General features: G+C 39.2%; 1 protein-coding gene across 1 annotated transcript in view; it reads left to right on the forward strand.

The window, feature by feature from the left end:
* Positions 1–18,741, forward strand: part of LOC126091931 (protein Njmu-R1-like) — a 120,420-nt gene that overhangs the window by 82,801 nt on the left and 18,878 nt on the right. Inside the window, exon 6 of the mRNA XM_049907253.1 lies at positions 8,012–8,308. Coding sequence (XP_049763210.1) covers positions 8,012–8,308 — 297 coding nt within the window. The remainder of the gene's footprint in view (positions 1–8,011; positions 8,309–18,741) is intronic.

Here is an 18,741-nt window from a genome sequence, read left to right on the forward strand (position 1 = left end):
CTGAGACAAAAGAAATAGAAAAAAAGTAGCAGAAAATTAATCAAAATAGAGCACAAAAGCACAATATAAAAGTCAGAAAGTGGTTACATAGAAAAATTAAGAGGCTTTATGGGACACAAATTTCTTAGGGAAAGAGAGGGGGGGGGAGAAGGGATGGGGATAGAAAGAGATAAAAATATGAGGTATTTTTCTGGTATGGCGCTTTACAGAACATTAGTGAAGGGTGTATTTTGGAACAGGGTGATGGTAGCTGGGGACAGATAGAGAAGGAATCATTGGCAGCTTTTTCACACCGTACCTTTTCTTACCTTAGTTCTCAGGTGGCATGTATTGGAAGTGTTCAAGTAAACAGTATATTTGCTTCAGTAGGCCACTTTGTGGTTTTTAATAAAGGGTATCTACATCTACCACTGTCATTTCTCCCCTTTTATATGCATTTATAAACAGTGTGTAGGAAGAAAAATGGTCAGTGAAGCTTCAAATGAACTTGAATTGTTCTGATTTTTACCATAACAATTATTTTGGGAGATATATTTATGTGCAGGTAGTGAATTATTGCTTGACTGTTTCTGGAATCTGTGCTCTCAAAATTTTAACAAGTATGTGTGGTGCACAAGAGCTTGAATGAGCATCTCTGTGATGTTCTTGCACTTTTTAAAAGGACACGTAACTGTAACAAAAGATACAATGTAATGACATACAGTTTTCTTCTTTAGATCTTATCCATTTATGCTATTAATCTGCACTAGTAATGGTCCTAGGCTGACGAGTAAAACTTAAGAAACCTTTAAGAGAGAATAATGTAAGATACACTATGTGATCAAAAGTATCCAGACACCTGGCTGAAAATGACTTACAAGTTTGTGGCACCCTCCGTAGGTAATGCTGGAATTCAATATAGTGTTGGCCCACCCTTAGCCTTGATGATAGCTTCCACTCTCACAGGCATACATTCAGTCAGGTGCTGAAAGGTTTCTTGGGGAATGGCAGCTCGTTCTTCATGGAGTGCTGCACTGAGGAGAGGTATCGATGTCGCTCAGTGAGGCCTGGCATGGAGTCGGTGTTTCAAAACATCCCAAAGGTGTCCTATAGGATTCAGGTCAGGACTCTGTGCAGGCCAGTCCATTACAGGGCGTTATTGTCCTGTAACCACTCCGCCACAGGCCATACATTATGAACAGGTTCTCAGTTGTGTTGAAAGATGCAATAGCCATCCCCAAATTGCTCTTCAACAGTGGGTAGCAGAAAAGTGCTTAAAACATCAATGTAGGCCTGTGCTGTGACAGTGGCATGCAAAACAAGGGGTGCAAGCCCCCTCCATGAAAAACACGACCACACCATAACACCACTGCCTTCGAAATTTACTGTTGACACTACACTCGCTGGCAGATGACATTCACCAGGCATTCGCCATACCCACACTCTGCCATCAGATCGTCACATTGTGTACCATGATTCATCACTCCATACAACGTTTTACCACTGTTCAATCATCCAATGTTTACGCTCCTTACACCAAGCGAGGTGGCCTTAGGCATTTACCGGCGAGATGTGTGGCTTATGAGCATCCGCTCGACCATGAAATCCAAGTTTTCTCACCTCCTGCCTAACCGTTATAGTACTTGCAGTGGGTCCTGATGCAGTTTGGAATTCCTGTATGATGGTCTGGATAGATATATGCCTATAACACATTACGACCCTCTTCAACTGTTGTTGGTTTTGGCCAGTTAACAGACAAGGCCTGCCTGTACATGTCCCTTCATGTTTCCACTTCACTATCACATCAGAAGCAGTGGACCTAGGGATGTTTAGGAGTGTGGAAATCTCATGTACAGACGTTTGACACGAGTGACAGACAATCACCTGAACCACGTTTGAAGTCCGTGACTTCTGCAGAGTGCCCTATTCTACTCTCTGATGATGTCTAAGGACTACTGAGGTCACTGATATGGAGTATCTGGCAGTATGAGGCAGCACAATGCACCTAATATGAATAACGTATGTTTCTGGGGGTGTCCGGATACTTTTGATCACATAGTGTATCTCCATCACTGACTAATTGAATTTCCTTTCTGGATATTTAAAGATTTCCAATGATTGATCGCCAATTTTGTAATCAAACAATAATGAGTTTTTCCATTTATTTATGTATGATACAGTAAATTTGTTTATGTAGAGGGTCAACTGCCAGTCCTTGCACAAAGCATCAATCCTCTGCAAGTCTTCCTGTAATTCACTAAATATCAGAAATGCTGAGTCGCAGATAGGAACAACAAAAAGACTTTCACGGTTAAAGCTTTCTCCCATTGGTCTTCGCCTCGCAATAGAGACACACACACACACACACACACACACACACACACACACACACACACATGCAAATGCAACTCACACATATGACTGCACGCGTGCGAATGTGCGCCCGTGCGAGTGTGCGCGCGCACACATATGTGTGTCTATTGTTGACAAAGGCCAGGCTGAAAGCTTTAATTGTGAATGTCTTTTTGTTGTGTGTATCTGTGACTAAACATCTCCGCTATATGGTGAATAGCAACTATACTTCTCATAATATTGTTACATTCCATCCTGGATTTTCCATTGTTTGGAATTCACTAAAATTTTCTGGCATTGCAGCTTCCCTTTATTGATATTAGATGTGATTAACCTCACTGAGCTTTTGATATTTAGAACAATGAACAGTAATAGTCCCCTAAAACACTGTTATAGCACATCTAAGAATTTCTGCCTATTAAGAATGTTGTACTGAGTTGTATTTGCTAAAAAGTCATCAATCCGATGAGAAAACTGGTCCAGTATTTGGTTTATTGTGTACCAACCTTCGCAGTCCAGCAATACAATAGCAAAGTGCCCTACATCACAGCAAGCAGACATAGGGGATTCAATGTTGCTGTTGTTGTGGTCTTCAGTCCAGAGACTGGTTTGATGCAGCTCTCCGTGCTACTCCATCCTGTACAAGCTTCATCATCTCCCAGTACCTACTGCAACCTGCATCCTTCTGAATCTGCTTGTATATTCATCTCTTGGTCTCCCTCTATGATTTTTACCCTCCATGCTGCCCTCCAATACTAAATTGGTGATTCCTTGATGCCTCAAAACGTGTCCTACCAACCAATCTCTTCTTCTAATCAACTTATGCCACAAATTTCTCCTCTCCTCAATTCTGTTCAGTACCTCCTCATTAGTTATATGATCTACCCATCTAATCTTCAGCATTCTTCTGCAGCAACACATTGCAATAGCTTCTATTCTCTTCTTGCCTAAACTATTTATTGTCCATGTTTCACTTACATACATGGCTACACTCAACATACACACTTTCAGAAACAACTTCCTGACATTTAATACTGTACTCGATGTTAATAAATTTCTCTTCAGCAATGCTTTCCTTGTCATTGGCAGTCTACATCTTATATCCTCTCTACTTCAACCATCATCAGTTATTTTGCTCCCCAAATAGCAAAACTCATTTAGTACTTCAAGTGTCTCATTTCCTAATCTGATTCCCTCAGCATCACCCGATTTTTTAATTCAACTACATTCCATTATCCTTGTTTTGCTTTTGTTGATGTTCATTTTATATCCTCCTTTCAAGACACTATGCATTCTGTTCGACTGCTATTCCAGGTCCTTTGCTGTCTCTGACATATTTACAATGTCATTGGTGAACCTCAAAGTTTTTGTTTCTTCTCCATGGATTTTAATTCCTACTCTGAATTTTTCTTTTGTATCCTTTACTGCTTGCTCAATAGAAACTTTGAATAACATCAGGGGTAGGCTACAACCCTGTCTCGCTCCCTTCCCAGCCACTGCTTCCCTTTCATGCCCATCGACTCTTATAACTGCCATCTGGTTTCTGTGCAAATTGTAAACAGACTTTTGCTCCCTGTATTTGACCCCTGCCACCTCCAGAATTTGAAAGAGAGTATTCCAGTCAACATTGTCAAAAGCTTTCTCTAAGTCTACAAATGCTAGAAATGTAGGTTTCCCTTTCCTTAATCTATATTCTAACATAAGTCATAGGGTCAGTATTGCCTCACGGGTTCCAACATTTCTACAGAATTCAAACTCTTCCCCGAGGTCGGCTTGTAACGTGCGCGTGGGGCACACAATACTCATTAAAGCCTGTACGATGGTAAGTGAGCGGGGTTCACCTTACGAGACAGGATTTTCGTATAGATATTGACCGCGTGTACCTGAATGGTGGCAAATCAGACTTACACCCACTCTGCAATAACAGTGATCCGTCAAGTAAGTTCAAAATGCAATTACACATCAGTATGGACCAAAAGCAACACTGAAGATGCTGCCAATTTGATAATAATACGGTCGCCAGCCTAATTAGGCATTAACTGAGTTTCTTCCCTGTACAAGTTGCTATATATTCATGCAAAACAACAAGTAGTAACACTGCATAATATAGTAGGATTTTAGAACCAGAAAATCTATTGAACTGATAGTTTCACATTCTGTACTGATATGGAAAAACCATGGATACATAACACTACACTATAATGTATACTACAAAGCTTCGTACAGTCTATTGATCTGATTAAAATCGGACATAGGTTACCCTAGAAATAGCACTTTCGAGCCACACACAAAATGTCAATTTTGATGAAGATAAAACACTGATAAATTTTGACTTATATATTGACTTTAACTTTTGCTGGTCAAACCAATGGAACACTTCAGAATTCAAATGAATAAAGGGGGGGGGGGGGGGGGGAGACCCTGAAACTGTTATGATCACTATTTTAAAAAAATTGGTTACTGAAATTATCATGCGTTCTAGATTTCCAGTATATGAGTTACTACTCTTTTTATCTTATTTACTTCTCATTTAAATACCTTTATATCTGTCTCGAAATAATTTAACTTCAGTACTATATCAATATTAAAGTTATCTTTCAACTTCGTTACACCTTCGTTATTCACTTACTGGTTCATTAACAGAACAGTTCTTTAAACACCATTCTAACATAGTTAGGTCTGCAAGTAATTATTATTAACACAAAATTTAATTTTTCATTTCGGGACACTCGGATTGCACAACATTTGGAAAGGACCCTGTCTAGGTTAGTTGTGAGGATAATTAAATGAGGGGAAAGTTCTGGTAAAATTTAGGTTATTATTGAACAGTTCACTCTATGGTCCATAAGCATACAGTACTAAAAGTTTCAACCTGCTTTTATCGATGCAGTGGTTGGCGGGCGGCGAGATGGCGAGGCACAGAGCGCACATACCACCACAGCTATGGCTCTCTTGACGTATCGGCACTTTAATTCTTCTTAGCGTCGCAATACTTTTCCATTTAGTGCCTATGGAATATTGCCATGCTGTGTGGGCGTTGGAACAGCATACCCGAGGCTCAGTGAAACTACGTCTTCCAGGAGAGCCTCCTCCCTCCAGAGGGTGTTGCTCAGACCAATGCCAAACTCCAACTACTACTGCTGAGTCCATTGTGCCGTGCAGTGCCCGCATGCATTTCCCCGCGCTCGCCTGCCATCCACCTTTTACCGCTCCCTGACAGGCCGGGTATTCACCCGAGGTTTTGCATTCTACATATCCTAACACATTGCCTACATATGGACCAGATGCACAATTACAATTTTAAACATCTTACAACAGTTTCAACATTTGTTACATTTCAATTCTATTACAGGTTTGCTTGACATTTGACATAAACATTAATATTCACATTGAAACTTGTTTACAGTTTTCTTAACACAATGGCATGAAACAAAAAAGAAATGAAAGCAGAACATTAATTACACAAGTTTATCGAAAAATCAGAAGAATAAAATATTATATGTACAATAGGACAGAGTCATTGTTGTTACAGGCTTCTACCAGTTTTTCCATTCGTCTGTAAAGAATTCATGTTAGTATTTTGCAGCCATGACTTATTAAACTGATAGTTCAGTAATTTTCACATCTTTCAACATCTGCTTTCTTTGGGATTGGAATTATTATATTCTTCTTGAAGTCCGAGGTTATTTCGCCTGTCTCGTACATCTTGCTCACCAGATGGAAGAGTTTTGTCAGGACTGGCTCTCCAAAGGCAATCTGTGGTTCTAATGGATTGTTGTCTACTCTCGGGGGCTTGTTTCGACTTAGATCTTTCATTGCTCCGTCAAACTCTTCATGCAGTATCATATCTCCCATTTCATCTTCATCTACATGTTCTTCCATTTCCATAATATTGTCCTCAGGTACATCACCCATGTGTAGACCTTCTATATACTCGCCACCACAATGAAAACTATGAGTTGATAAATATAAAATTGAGGAACTAAGGTCAAAACTGGAAACTGCAATAAGAAAGTAAAATCACCCAACTTGAGAAGTGCTTGATGGTCATCATGTAGCCAATTATAACTAAAGGTGGCACTGAATTTTATGAACTAATAAAAGGCATTTTTGTGGTTCAAATAGATTAAGAAAGAAAGGAGTGGTTGCACCAAAGCAGTATGAGGGGAAAGTTAGTCAAAAACTTGATCAAAAGAGTTGAGTTTGGTATTCTCCACTGTATATAGTGGAAGTTGAATGGTAGCACTATAATAAAGATATCCAATTTATGTTATTTGTCTGTCCCTCACTTTGATTATATTTTTAGTTTAATGATGCATCTCACCAATCTTCGTATTCCAACTCAACAGCCCTCATTTGTAATTTAATTGCAATAGCTGGGACAAGTTAGTGTATTCAACAAGCATTGTTGTGACATGATATTATAATTGCAGTAATTACAGGGTTATTACAAATGATTGAAGCGATTTCACAGCTCTACAATAACTTTATTATTTGAGATATTTTCAAAATGCTTTGCACACACATACAAAAACTCAAAAAGTTTTTTTAGGCATTCACAAATGTTCAATATGTGCCCCTTTAGTGATTCGGCAGACATCAAGCCGATAATCAAGTTCCTCCCACACTCGGCGCAGCATGTCCCCATCAATGAGTTCGAAAGCATCGTTGATGCAAGCTCGCAGTTCTGGCACGTTTCTTGGTAGAGGAGGTTTAAACACTGAATCTTTCACATAACCCCACAGAAAGAAATCGCATGGGGTTAAGTCGGGAGAGCGTGGAGGCCATGACATGAATTGCTGATCATGATCTCCACCACGACCGATCCATCGGTTTTCCAATCTCCTGTTTAAGAAATGCCGAACATCATGATGGAAGTGTGGTGGAGCACCATCCTGTTAAAAGATGAAGTCGGCGCTGTCGGTCTCCAGTTGTGGCATGAGCCAATTTTCCGTGGGCTACGCGTGAAACTTGCCCGCACGCGTTCAACAGTTTCTTCGCTCACTGCAGGCCAACCCGTTGATTTCCCCTTACAGAGGCATCCAGAAGCTTTAAACTGCACATACCATCGCCGAATGGAGTTAACAGTTGGTGGATCTTTGTTGAACTTCGTTCTGAAGTGTCGTTGCACTGTTATGACGGACTGATGTGAGTGCATTTCAAGCACGACATACGCTTTCTCGGCTCCTGTCGCCATTTTGTATCACTGCGCTCTCGAGCAGAAACCTGAAGTGCGGCTTCAGCCGAACAAAACTTTATGAGTTTTGTGCGGCTTCAGCCGAACAAAACTTTATGAGTTTTTCTATGTATCTGTAGTGTGTCGTGACCATATGTCAATGAATGGAGCTACAGTGAATTTATGAAATCGCTTCAATCATTTATAATAGTCCTGTATTGTTTGATTACAATTAGGAATATGCATGTAGTAGGTCAGCTAATGAGCTTGTCATATTCTTCAGAAAAATTAGTTTTTCGTTAATATGTTTTTGTCAGCTGACATAGTCAATGCTTTGCCAATTATATATTTGGTCAAACAGTATCAGGCACTGTCATCTACATTATTGGCTATTCAATTTTGTGTTTCTTGGGTAAACAAGAGTCTAAATTCCATTTACATTACATGAAGCACTGTTTGTATTTAATGATTACATTTATGTGTATGTAAGTTTTTTTTGTTTAGGCACAGCAGAATAGAAAAGTAATGGGGAGTGATAATGTAGGTCCAAAAGCAGTAGCTGATGTTCGAAGATTCATCTCTTCTTGTGCTGTTGTTCAATACTTGGGCTCAATTAATAAAGCTGAATCTACTGACAATTCACCGGTCTTGTTGAAAACTGGAAGTCCTGGAGGAAAACTGATTATTGATGAAGTTAACTGTAACTCATACTGCATGGACTGGGCACAGCGTCTGTTGTCTTTGGGTGAAAACTGTGAACCTTGGAAAATCAGGAAAGTGCTGGAAGCATTCAAATTAAAGGTAATTTATGAAACATCTACTTAAAACTATCTCAGTTTTTTTTAACTGGTCTGATGAGTGACTAATTGACATTGTGTAAGAAAATTAATAAATTTAGTTTTTAGTAAGTATGTCTATTATTCAGTTACAATGTTTAGATAAATTCTTACACCCTGTTATCTTTACTAAGGAACCAGATAATACGTTATTTATACTAAAAGTGATAATAGTAAGATTGCAGTAGGAATTACACTGTTAAATTCGTGTTAGAGAGCAGAGGGGTGTAAAGAATATATTGAAGGCCTCTATGAAGTGGAGGACTTACCTGATGACATGATAGAAGGAGAAATTGGAGTCAGTGTGGAAGACAATAGGGGATCCAGTATTATCAGAATGTAAAATAGCTGTGAAAGACTTGAGATCAAATAAGGCATAAGGGTTAGATAACATTCCTTTGGAGTTTATAAAATAATTTGAGCAAATGGCAATCGAACGACTGTTCAAGTTGACAATAATCTATTAGACTGGTGACACTCCATGAAACTTTCAGAAAAATATCATCCACACAATTCTGAAGATAGCAAGGGCAGATAAGTGCGACAGCTACTACACAATTAGCTTAATAGCCCATGCATCCAAGCTACTGACAAGAATAATATGCAGAAAAATGTAGAAGAAAATTGAGGATCTGTTAGATAACAATTGGTTTGGCTTTCGGGAAGGTAAAGGCACCAGAGAGGCAGGTTTGATGTTCCATTTGATAATGGAAGAAAGACATGCTATAGTATTGGTCATCCTAGGAAAAGCATTCAACAATGCAAAATGGTGGCAAGTTGTTTGAAATTCTGATAAAAATAAAAATAAGCTGTAGAAAAAGACTGGTAACATACAATACGTACAAGAATGAAGAGGGAACAATAATGTTTGAACACCAAGAACAAAGTGCTCTGATTAAAGAAGATGTAAGATATGGATGCAGTCTTTTGCCCCTACTGTTCAGTCTCTATCGAAGAAGCAGTGATGGAAATAAAGGAAAGACTCAAGAGTGGGATTAAAATTCAGAGTGAAAGGACATCAATTACAAGATTCATTGATGCCATTACTATCCTCAGTGAAAGTGAAGAAGAATTACAGGATCTGTTGAATGGAATGAATAGTCTAATTAGTGCAGGATAAGCATTGAGAGTAAACTAGAAAAAGACAAAAGTAATGAGGAGTAGCGCAATTGAGAATAACAAGAAAGTTAAAACCAAAATTGGTGATCACGAAATACATGGAGTGAGGAATCTTGCTACCTAGGAAGCAGAATAACCCATGAGAAATGAAACATGGAGGACATAAAAAGCACTGTAGCATACGCAAAAAGGGCATCCCTGGCAAAAAGTAGTCTGCTCTGCAAATCACATTTAAGTGCCTGGCAGAGGGTTCATTGAACCATCTTCACAATTCTCTGTTGTTCTAATCTCGTATAGCGCGTGGAAAGAACAAACACTGATATCTTTCCGTTAGAGCTCCGATTTCCCTTATTTTATTGTGGTGATCATTTCTCCCTATGTAGGTCGGGTCAAAATATTTTCACATTCGGAGGAGAAAGTTGGTGATGGGAATTTCGTGAGAAGATTCCATCACAAAGAAAAACGCCTTTAATGATGTCCAGCCCAAATCCCATATCATTTCAGTGACACTCTCTCCCACATTTCATGATAATACAAAATGGGCTGCCCCCCTTTGAACATTTTTGATGTACTCTGTCAGTCCTATCTGGTAAGGATCCCACACCGCGCAGCATTATTCTAAAAGAGGATGGACAAGCATAGTGTAGGCAGTCTCCTTACTAGATCTGTTACATTTTCTAAGTGTCCTGCCAATAAAATGCAGTCTTTGGTTATCCCCCCCCCCCCCCCCCCCCTGCCACACACGCACACACACAACATTTACTGTGTGTTCCTTCCAATTTAAGTTGTTCATAATTTAATTCCTAGGTATTTATTTGAATTTATGGCCTTTATGTTTGACTGATTTATGGTGTAACCGAAGTTTAACAGATTCCTTTTAGCACTCATGTGGATGACCTCACACTTTTCATTATTTAGAGTCAACTGCCAATTTTCACACCATTCAGATATCTTTTCTGAATCTTTTTGCAATTTGTTTTGATCTTCTGATGACTTTATTAGTCGATAAACAACAGTGTCATCTGCAAACAACCTAAGATGACTGCTTGGATTGTCTCCCAAATTGTCTATACAGATAAGGAACAGCAAAGGGCCTATGACACTAACTTGGGGAATGCCAGAAATCACTTCTGTTTTACTCGATGACTTTCCATCAGTTACTACGAACTGTGACCTCTTTGACATGAAGTCACAAATCCAGTCACATAACTGAGATGATATTCCATAAGCACACAATTTCACTATAAGGCACTTGTGTGACACTGTGTCAAAAGCCTTCTGGAAATCCAGAAATACGGAATCGATCTGAAATCCCTTGTCAATAGCACTCAACACATGCAAATAAAGAGCTAGTTGTGTTTCACAAGTACAATGTTTTCTAAACCCATGTTGACTGTGTGTCAAAAGACTGTTTTCATAATGTTCGAACACAATATATGTTCCAGAACCCTGCTGCATATCAATGTTGTAATTAAGTGGATTACTCCTGCTACCTTTCTTGAATATTGGTGTGATCTATGCATCTTTCCAGTCGTTGGGTACAAATCTTTCATCGAGCAAATGGTCGTATATGATTGTCAAGTATGGAGCTAATGCTTCAGCATACTCTGAAAGGAACCTAATTGGTATACTGTCTGGACCAGAAGACTTGCTTTTATTAAGTGATTTAAATTGCTTCACTACTCCGAGGATATTTACTTCTACATTACTCATGTTGGCAGCTGTTCTTGAATTGAATTCTGGAATATTTACTTCGTCTTCTTTTGTGAATGCATTTCGGAAGGCTGTGTTTAGTAACTCTGCTTTGGCAGCACTGTCTTCGATAGTACCTCCATTGCTATTGCACAGAGAAGGCCTTGATTGTTTCTTGCCGCTAACATTTTTCACATACGATCAGAATCTCTTTGGATTTTCTGCCAAGTTTTGGACAAAGTTTCATTGTGGAAACTGTTATAATCATCTCGCATTGAAGTCTATGCTAAATTTCGAGCGTCTGTAAAAGATCGCCAGTCTTGGGGATTTTGCGTCTGTTTAAATTTCTCATGTTTGTTTCGTTGTTTCTGCAACAGTGTTCTGACCCATCTTGTGTACCAAGGATGATCAGATTCATCGTTTGTTAAGTTATTTGGTATAAATCTCTCAGTTGCTGCCGATACTATTTCTCTGAATTCAAGCCACATCTGGTATACATTTACATAACTAATTTGGAAGGAGTGGAGATTGTCTCTCAGGAAGGCGTCAAGTGAATTTTTATCTGCTTTTTTGAATAAATATATTTTTCCTTTATATTTGGAGGATTTGGGGGTTACAATAATCAATCTTGCTACAACAACCCTGTGTTCACTAATCCCTGTATCCGTTGTGATGCTCGTTATTAACTCAGGATTATTTGTTGCTAAGAGGTCAAGCGTGTTTTCACAACCATTTACTATTCGCGTGGGCTCATGAACTAACTGCTCGAAATAATTTTCAGAGAATACATTTAGCTTAATTTTGGATGATGATATATGCTTACCTCTGGAATTAAACACATATTTTCGCAAACATATCAATGGTAAATTAAAGTCACCACCAACTGTAATTGTATGAGTGTGGTACATTGTTTCACGTTATCCATATTCCTATGCACTTTCAATCTAGTAACCATTTAAAAATTCACTCTAAGTATAACAACTACATGAGTACACTTCACTCAACAGTTTATCCAACTTTACACTCAAACAATAAAGTACTGTTTTATGCTCATCCAGCATAGAGTTTAGGCTGGATGTTGTTTTCTGCATCTGCGTCCTCGCGATGCATCAGATCTTCTTAGTCGAATTGTTCTCGGCGTATCTCTTCTTAGTCTAATACATTGAGTTCTTCTCTCCTTTACTTTTAACATTATGACTTTCTTACGTCTTCCCTTTTGTTGCATTTACTAATTTTCTTCATGTGATTTTTTTAGGCATAGTCCAGTTTCTCGTAACGGTTCTCTCGTCTTGTTATACTCAGTTGCTAAGGCCACACATATCATCTTCTTATCTTGTTTTCGTCTCAAAATTCCTGTTTTCTTCTGTGACCTTCAAAGGTTGCCAAGTTCTAACAGTTTGTGATGTGTTAGGCAAAAAAATAATATTTTCTTATCTTTGTAATCTGATGGTCACATATACAGATTTTAGTGTCACTGTACTCATCGATTAATGATGTATTTGACTCAAAACCAAACAGAATTGTCTGCAGAATATAGATATCTGACTACCAGAAACCAACTAAATAACATTTATAAGAGAGTTGGTTTAATAACCATTCCTCTTCTCACTATGAATCTCAATACACGTCTTTTCCTTTCCAAGTCCAAAACAAGCATTAATTAACAATACTTCAACTGTTCTTTTTTTTCACTACAATCGTCAAAGTTATAATACAGCACAGAATGCATAAACACTCCTTGTTCTTTCATTATGGCTTCCATGGCATGACTGGCAAACACTTGTAGGTGCTGTTCGACCGCCACATCTATAGTCATCTCACGATAAACTTCAAACCTGCACACACAGACAGGTGATGAGCAGTAAATAGGCTCTCTCACACTTATATTTAAAATATTGTGTGTTCAAGATGGCAGAAGGCCAAGTGGTTCTAGAATTTACACAGAAATTCTCGAAACACTACAAACTTTGGAAACAGTATGTATTGAAAACTAATACACCCTGACTGATGTGTGCATAAACTGTCAAATCATCACTGAAGCTAGAAAAGAGGGATGATTAATGTTCTCATAATGCACACAAGATGAATGTGTCAGCCACAGTGCCTCATACACAAGATGAAACACCTGGAATACGTTCTGAGGAGCAAAGGGTACTCCATCAGTTGCATAAGAAATATCATGAAATATAACTCGTAGCGAAGTGACACATTGGAAGAAGAAATGTGGTGTAGGGGCTTTCTGCCTTACATTCCCAGGGTGATGGACAGAATTGATCATACATTGTGCAAACGTGATGTAAATACTATTTACAAACCAACCGAGAAAATCAAAGAGTGTCTCAGATCAACAAAGGACAAAAGGAATTCAGTTTCAGTGTTGGGAATATACCACATGGCTTGTACATGAGAATAAGTCATTGTTGGAATGCCTGTACAATCCATCAACACCAGGATAAATGATATTGTAGGTTGAGACAGGTGGCAAAATCAGCCGTGGTGAATGTGCGCTGTGTGAGACAGACCACATAATAAAATTTGCTGATGCTGAAGTTGTCATTGTGGAGAAGACAAACCATTTTGCCAGGCCAAAAGCTATCTTCTCCCACGCGATCAATGTCTGAAAATGTGGCTCCTTACTGACCCATTCTCAAAACCCATCCATCACCTGTGTCTTGCTAATGGCCTTACTACATTGGATACAGCAGTTCTTGCCAGATTACCAAAGTTAAGCAGTGTTATTATTATTATTGTTATTATTGTTATTATTATTATTATTATTATTATTATTATTATTATGCTTTCATTTATGGACCCACTCATTTGTCACTAAGTGTTCCTCCAAAATGAAATCACTGGTATCTGCCATTGTCCCTTACCAAACACAGAAAGGCGAATAATGAACTGGTCAACACACAGGCTTTATTCTCTTCCCCGAGCAGTCATATGACAGTTATGTTGCAATTCACAAGAGGAGCACTTTAGCTGTTTTGGTGATGGGAATGAGAGGTTCAAATGTTAACTGTCTTATCAACTCCTTTCATCTTGTTGTGCAGGTGCTGAGTCATCTGCCTTTCCTGCTCCTGCCTCTCAGTATCCCACTACCCTCTTCTCACATCATGTGTTCTATTCCCTCCTCTCCCACATCCATAAGCTCATGCATATGCATTCTAATACTCTGTGTAACCACTGTGGTACCATATGGCTAGCACTTATAGTTAAACTACCCTTCAGACAGGTAGCAGAAGTGACCTGCAATCCTTGCCTCTTCATTACATAGACTCTAACAATCAGAAGGAAACAATCCAATCCAAATGTAAATATGCAGGACTGTTTTACTTCAAGTCTCCAGAGGTAGCCACTCATCTCGGGATCACAAGTCTTGTCACAGGTGCTGCTGCCAGTTCTGGCACTACCTCACTACTCCCAGTGCTGGTCCCAGCACCCATCCATGAACCTGCTGTAAAGGCTGCAGTGCAGCTGAACTACGGAAATTGCACATCAGGGCAGCTCCATGGCCAGATAGTGACTGTTCATGGTTCTTCAGCATGGAGCTCTCTTCAATAAGTGCAGCTCATCTGTAGTAACGCTATGGCCCACTCACTACAGTTCCTCAGCTTGGAGCTCCGATTGCTGAGCATTCCTGACTCACCTGATTGACATCTGCTCACATTCACAGTCCAAGGACCATCTCACCCGCTGTGTCCAAACTGCTAGCTGTAATTGAGTGCAGCATCTGCACCATGTCACAGGATGTCACCACTGTCTTCATCATTAAGCTTCCAATCTCGCAGGACATCAGTTACAACCAGGCCAAGAGCATTCTACTACACCGTGATGGACACTGCACTCTCACCAAGCCAAATGCCAAAGAAGTATTGTTTTGTTATTCACAGAGAATCCAGAGACTACTGTTCAGTTTGTTCATATGCTAAATCAGCCTTTTCCCTGTGATTCACATCCATATGCATCAACACCTATATTGGACGCACCTCCACAAATGGCTCTGAGCACTATGGGACTTAACTGCTGAGGTCATCAGTCACCGAGAACTTAGAACTACTTAAACCTAACTAGCCTAAGGACATCACACACATCCATGCTCGCGCGGTTCCAGACTGTAATGCCTAGAACCGCTCGGCCACCCTGGCCGGCACACTTCCACTTCCCCCTCTCTGTGTCCACCTCTTCTCCCTCAGTTTGTCCACATCTATTTCTCTTTGCCCATTTCCCTCACACCTCTCTCTGGCCAACACAAAACACCTGCCCTGATCGGCTGCCAATATGTCGGAACCTGGAAAACTATTTCTTGCTCTCAACGTATTGGCTGCTCTGCAAAGCAGATTGATTGGGCAGGCCAGTACTGTTCTCACAATCATATGTGTCATGCAGGGCAGCCTATATGCTAGAGGCTGGAAGAAAAAAACGTTTTTGGCTAAATCTCCACTTCTGTTGAAGCTAGGAGGTTATAAACTACACAATGCTGATATTTGTAGACCTGCTGCTTCTGTGCCAAATTTGATATATGTACCAAATTTGGTTGAAATCTGTCCAGGGGCTTGGGAGGAGATCCCAGACATACTTACATACACCCTGCTTTGTATACATAACTGATGAGCATTCATATTGCCTATATCTGTCCTAATGTTCATTAGAGTATCATATAAGACAATTGAAGTAAGTTGGTCAAGAACTTTTTGAGACTTCTGCTAACAGTGTTTCCCCCTTAGTATTCACATTTCGTATTTTATATTTCATATGTATTTAAAAAAAACATACAGCCTGCATCTGTCCAAATGTTCATTAGAGTATTGTGTAAAAGTCTGAAGTAAATCAGTCAAGTACTTTTTGAGATTTTTTGATAACAGTGTTAAAAAATGTATAGTAGTGTGTCTGGATTCTTCAACTGCAGTAGTGTGTGTGTGTGTGTGTGTGTGTGTGTGTGTGTGTGTGTGTGTACGCTTGCTTTGTCTGTGTGCCACACATCAGTTGACTAAAGGTGAGTGGTTGCCTTTATTTTCTGTATTGTTCCATCAAGGAATTTCCATTATTGTCACTATTTTACACTGTTACATGCATTTAGTTCAGGCGATTAGGGACTTTCTAGCCACCCCTTATAGTTTTACTAACTACAATCTCTAATTTTTCCCCCCATTTTACAACATTTGTTTACACGATGATATGCTGTTTCCTGATCTTATGACATTTCTGTTGACATATTTTATTCTGTAAATCAGTTATTATTCTTAGCTCCACTACTCAATAATTAGTGTTAAGTTGAAAAACAACATAATCTGAAATACATGTACATGTAATAATGTTACATTGTATCATGATGTACAATAAAGAGACATATTGTGTATAAACACTATTTCTCAGTGTTTTAAAATACAAAAACCACATTTTTCTACATGGTCACCCTTACGTCTCCAATATTTTGTCAACTTTGTAATGTTATTCAGAAGGGAAAAACTTTACAGTTATACTTTGAGCCATTAACACAACACTTCTTTCATAACATCATTACACAAAAAAGTTTTTATCTGCAACTGTTTTCCATAATCCCGACAAATGAAAGTCAAATTGTGTGTAATCCAAGTGGTGTTTTGGTTGTGAAGAATGTGCGTGTACGTTTATTACATTAAATACCCAAAACTGTTTGAAAAAAATTCATATTATGACAGACACTAGATCACAATAAATTCATAAACTCAGTGAGTGGGTGGGTTTCAGGTGTCAATACGCATATTATTTTGTTGAAAAATGTAAACTCACAAACTGTTTCATCAAGACAGGTGCCATGTTTCTTTAAGATTCATGAGTATTTTAACACGTGTCTGTAACTAGTGACTTCCAGTAAATTATGGGGAAAATTTTGAGCTGTTAAGTAACACTACCAGAAGTTCAGATTAATGGGTGTACACTGCATGATGCACCATGTGTGAAGTTCCTGGGTGTCCAGATTGATAGTAAACTGTGGTGGATACATAAGCCAAAAGCTCAGTTCTGCCGGCTTTACACCCAGGAGTCTCTCACTGTGTAGACCTCAAGACAAGTTTGCTAGCGGACCTTCACTGAATTCTGTCCTGCAGCATATGGCATAAAAAACTTTCTATTCTATGGATGTTTTCAGTAACAATACTTGTAAAGTTGATGACTAAAAATGTCTCTAAATCTCTTCAGGGAACTTACCAGTATATATAGTCTCTAATACTAGTTGTGGTTAATAACCATAGAATGTAAATGAACTCAGCAATTCACAAGCACAATACTAGAAGTAGAAATAATTCCCTATAGACTAAGCATCCTTCTCCAGGGTTCAGAATGACTTTTTATATTCTGGTGCAAAAGTTTGTGGCAGGATACCAGTGTACATAAGATAGGAAATTGAAAATGCCTAAATATTTAAACACAAAGTAAAAGAATACAACTTTCACCCAAAATATACAGCACACTGAAGTGACAACAGTCATGGGGTACCTCCTTTTGCTCAGCACATTTGCAGTAACTCAATGTGACATGGACTTAACAAGTCGTTAGAAGTTCCCTGCAGCAATATTGAACAATGTTGCCTCAATAATTGGGAAAATGTTGCAGGTGCAAGATGTTGCGGCCAAACTGACCTCTCGATTATGTCCCATAAATGTTCTATAGCATTCATGTCAGGTGGTCCAAGTGGCCAGATAATTCACTCAAATTGTCTAGACTGTTCCTCAGCCACTCACTAACAATTGTGTCCTGGTGACATGACATCATTGTTTGTGAACATGAAGCCCATGAATGGCTGCAAACAGTCTCCAAGTAGCCGGATATAACCGTCTTCAGTCAGTGATAGGTTCATTTAAACACAGCCCACACCATTGTGGAGCCACCACCAGCTTGCACAGTGCCTTATTGACAATTTGGATCGATGGCTTTGTGGGGTCTGTGCCATACTCAGAACCTACCATTAGCTCTTACTAACTGGAATTGGGACTTGTCTGGCCAGGCCATGATTTTCCAGTTGCCTAGGGTCCAACTGATGTGATCGTGAGCACAGGAGAGGCACTGAAGATGATGTCATTCTGTTAGCAAAGTCACTCACATCGGTCATAAGCTGCCATAGCCCATTAACACCAAATTTTGCTGCACTGTCCTAACTGATATGTTCGTTGTATGTTCTACAATGATTTCTGGAGTTATTTCATGCAGTGTTGCTTGTCTGTTAGCACTGACAACTCTACACCAACACCTCTGTTCTTGGTCATTAAGAGAGCCTTCGGCTACTGCCTTGTCCATGGTTAGAGGTAATGGCTGAATTTGGTATTCTTGGCACATTGTTGACACGGTGGATCTCAGAATATTGAATTCCCTAATGATGTCCAAAATGGAATGCTCCAACTATCATTCTGCAATAAAAGTCTGTTAATTCCTGTCATGTGGCCATAATCATGTTGGAAACCTTTTGATGTGAATCACCTGAGTACAAATGACAGCTCCGTCAAAGCGTTGCCCTTTTATGCCTTGTGTATGCAATACTACTGCCATCTATATTTGTGCATATCACTGCCCTCTGACTTTTGTCACCTTAGTGTATATCTGAATATGTGA

The sequence above is a fragment of the Schistocerca cancellata genome, chromosome 7 (assembly GCF_023864275.1).
Source record: "Schistocerca cancellata isolate TAMUIC-IGC-003103 chromosome 7, iqSchCanc2.1, whole genome shotgun sequence".
Taxonomy (NCBI): Eukaryota; Metazoa; Arthropoda; class Insecta; order Orthoptera; family Acrididae; genus Schistocerca; species Schistocerca cancellata.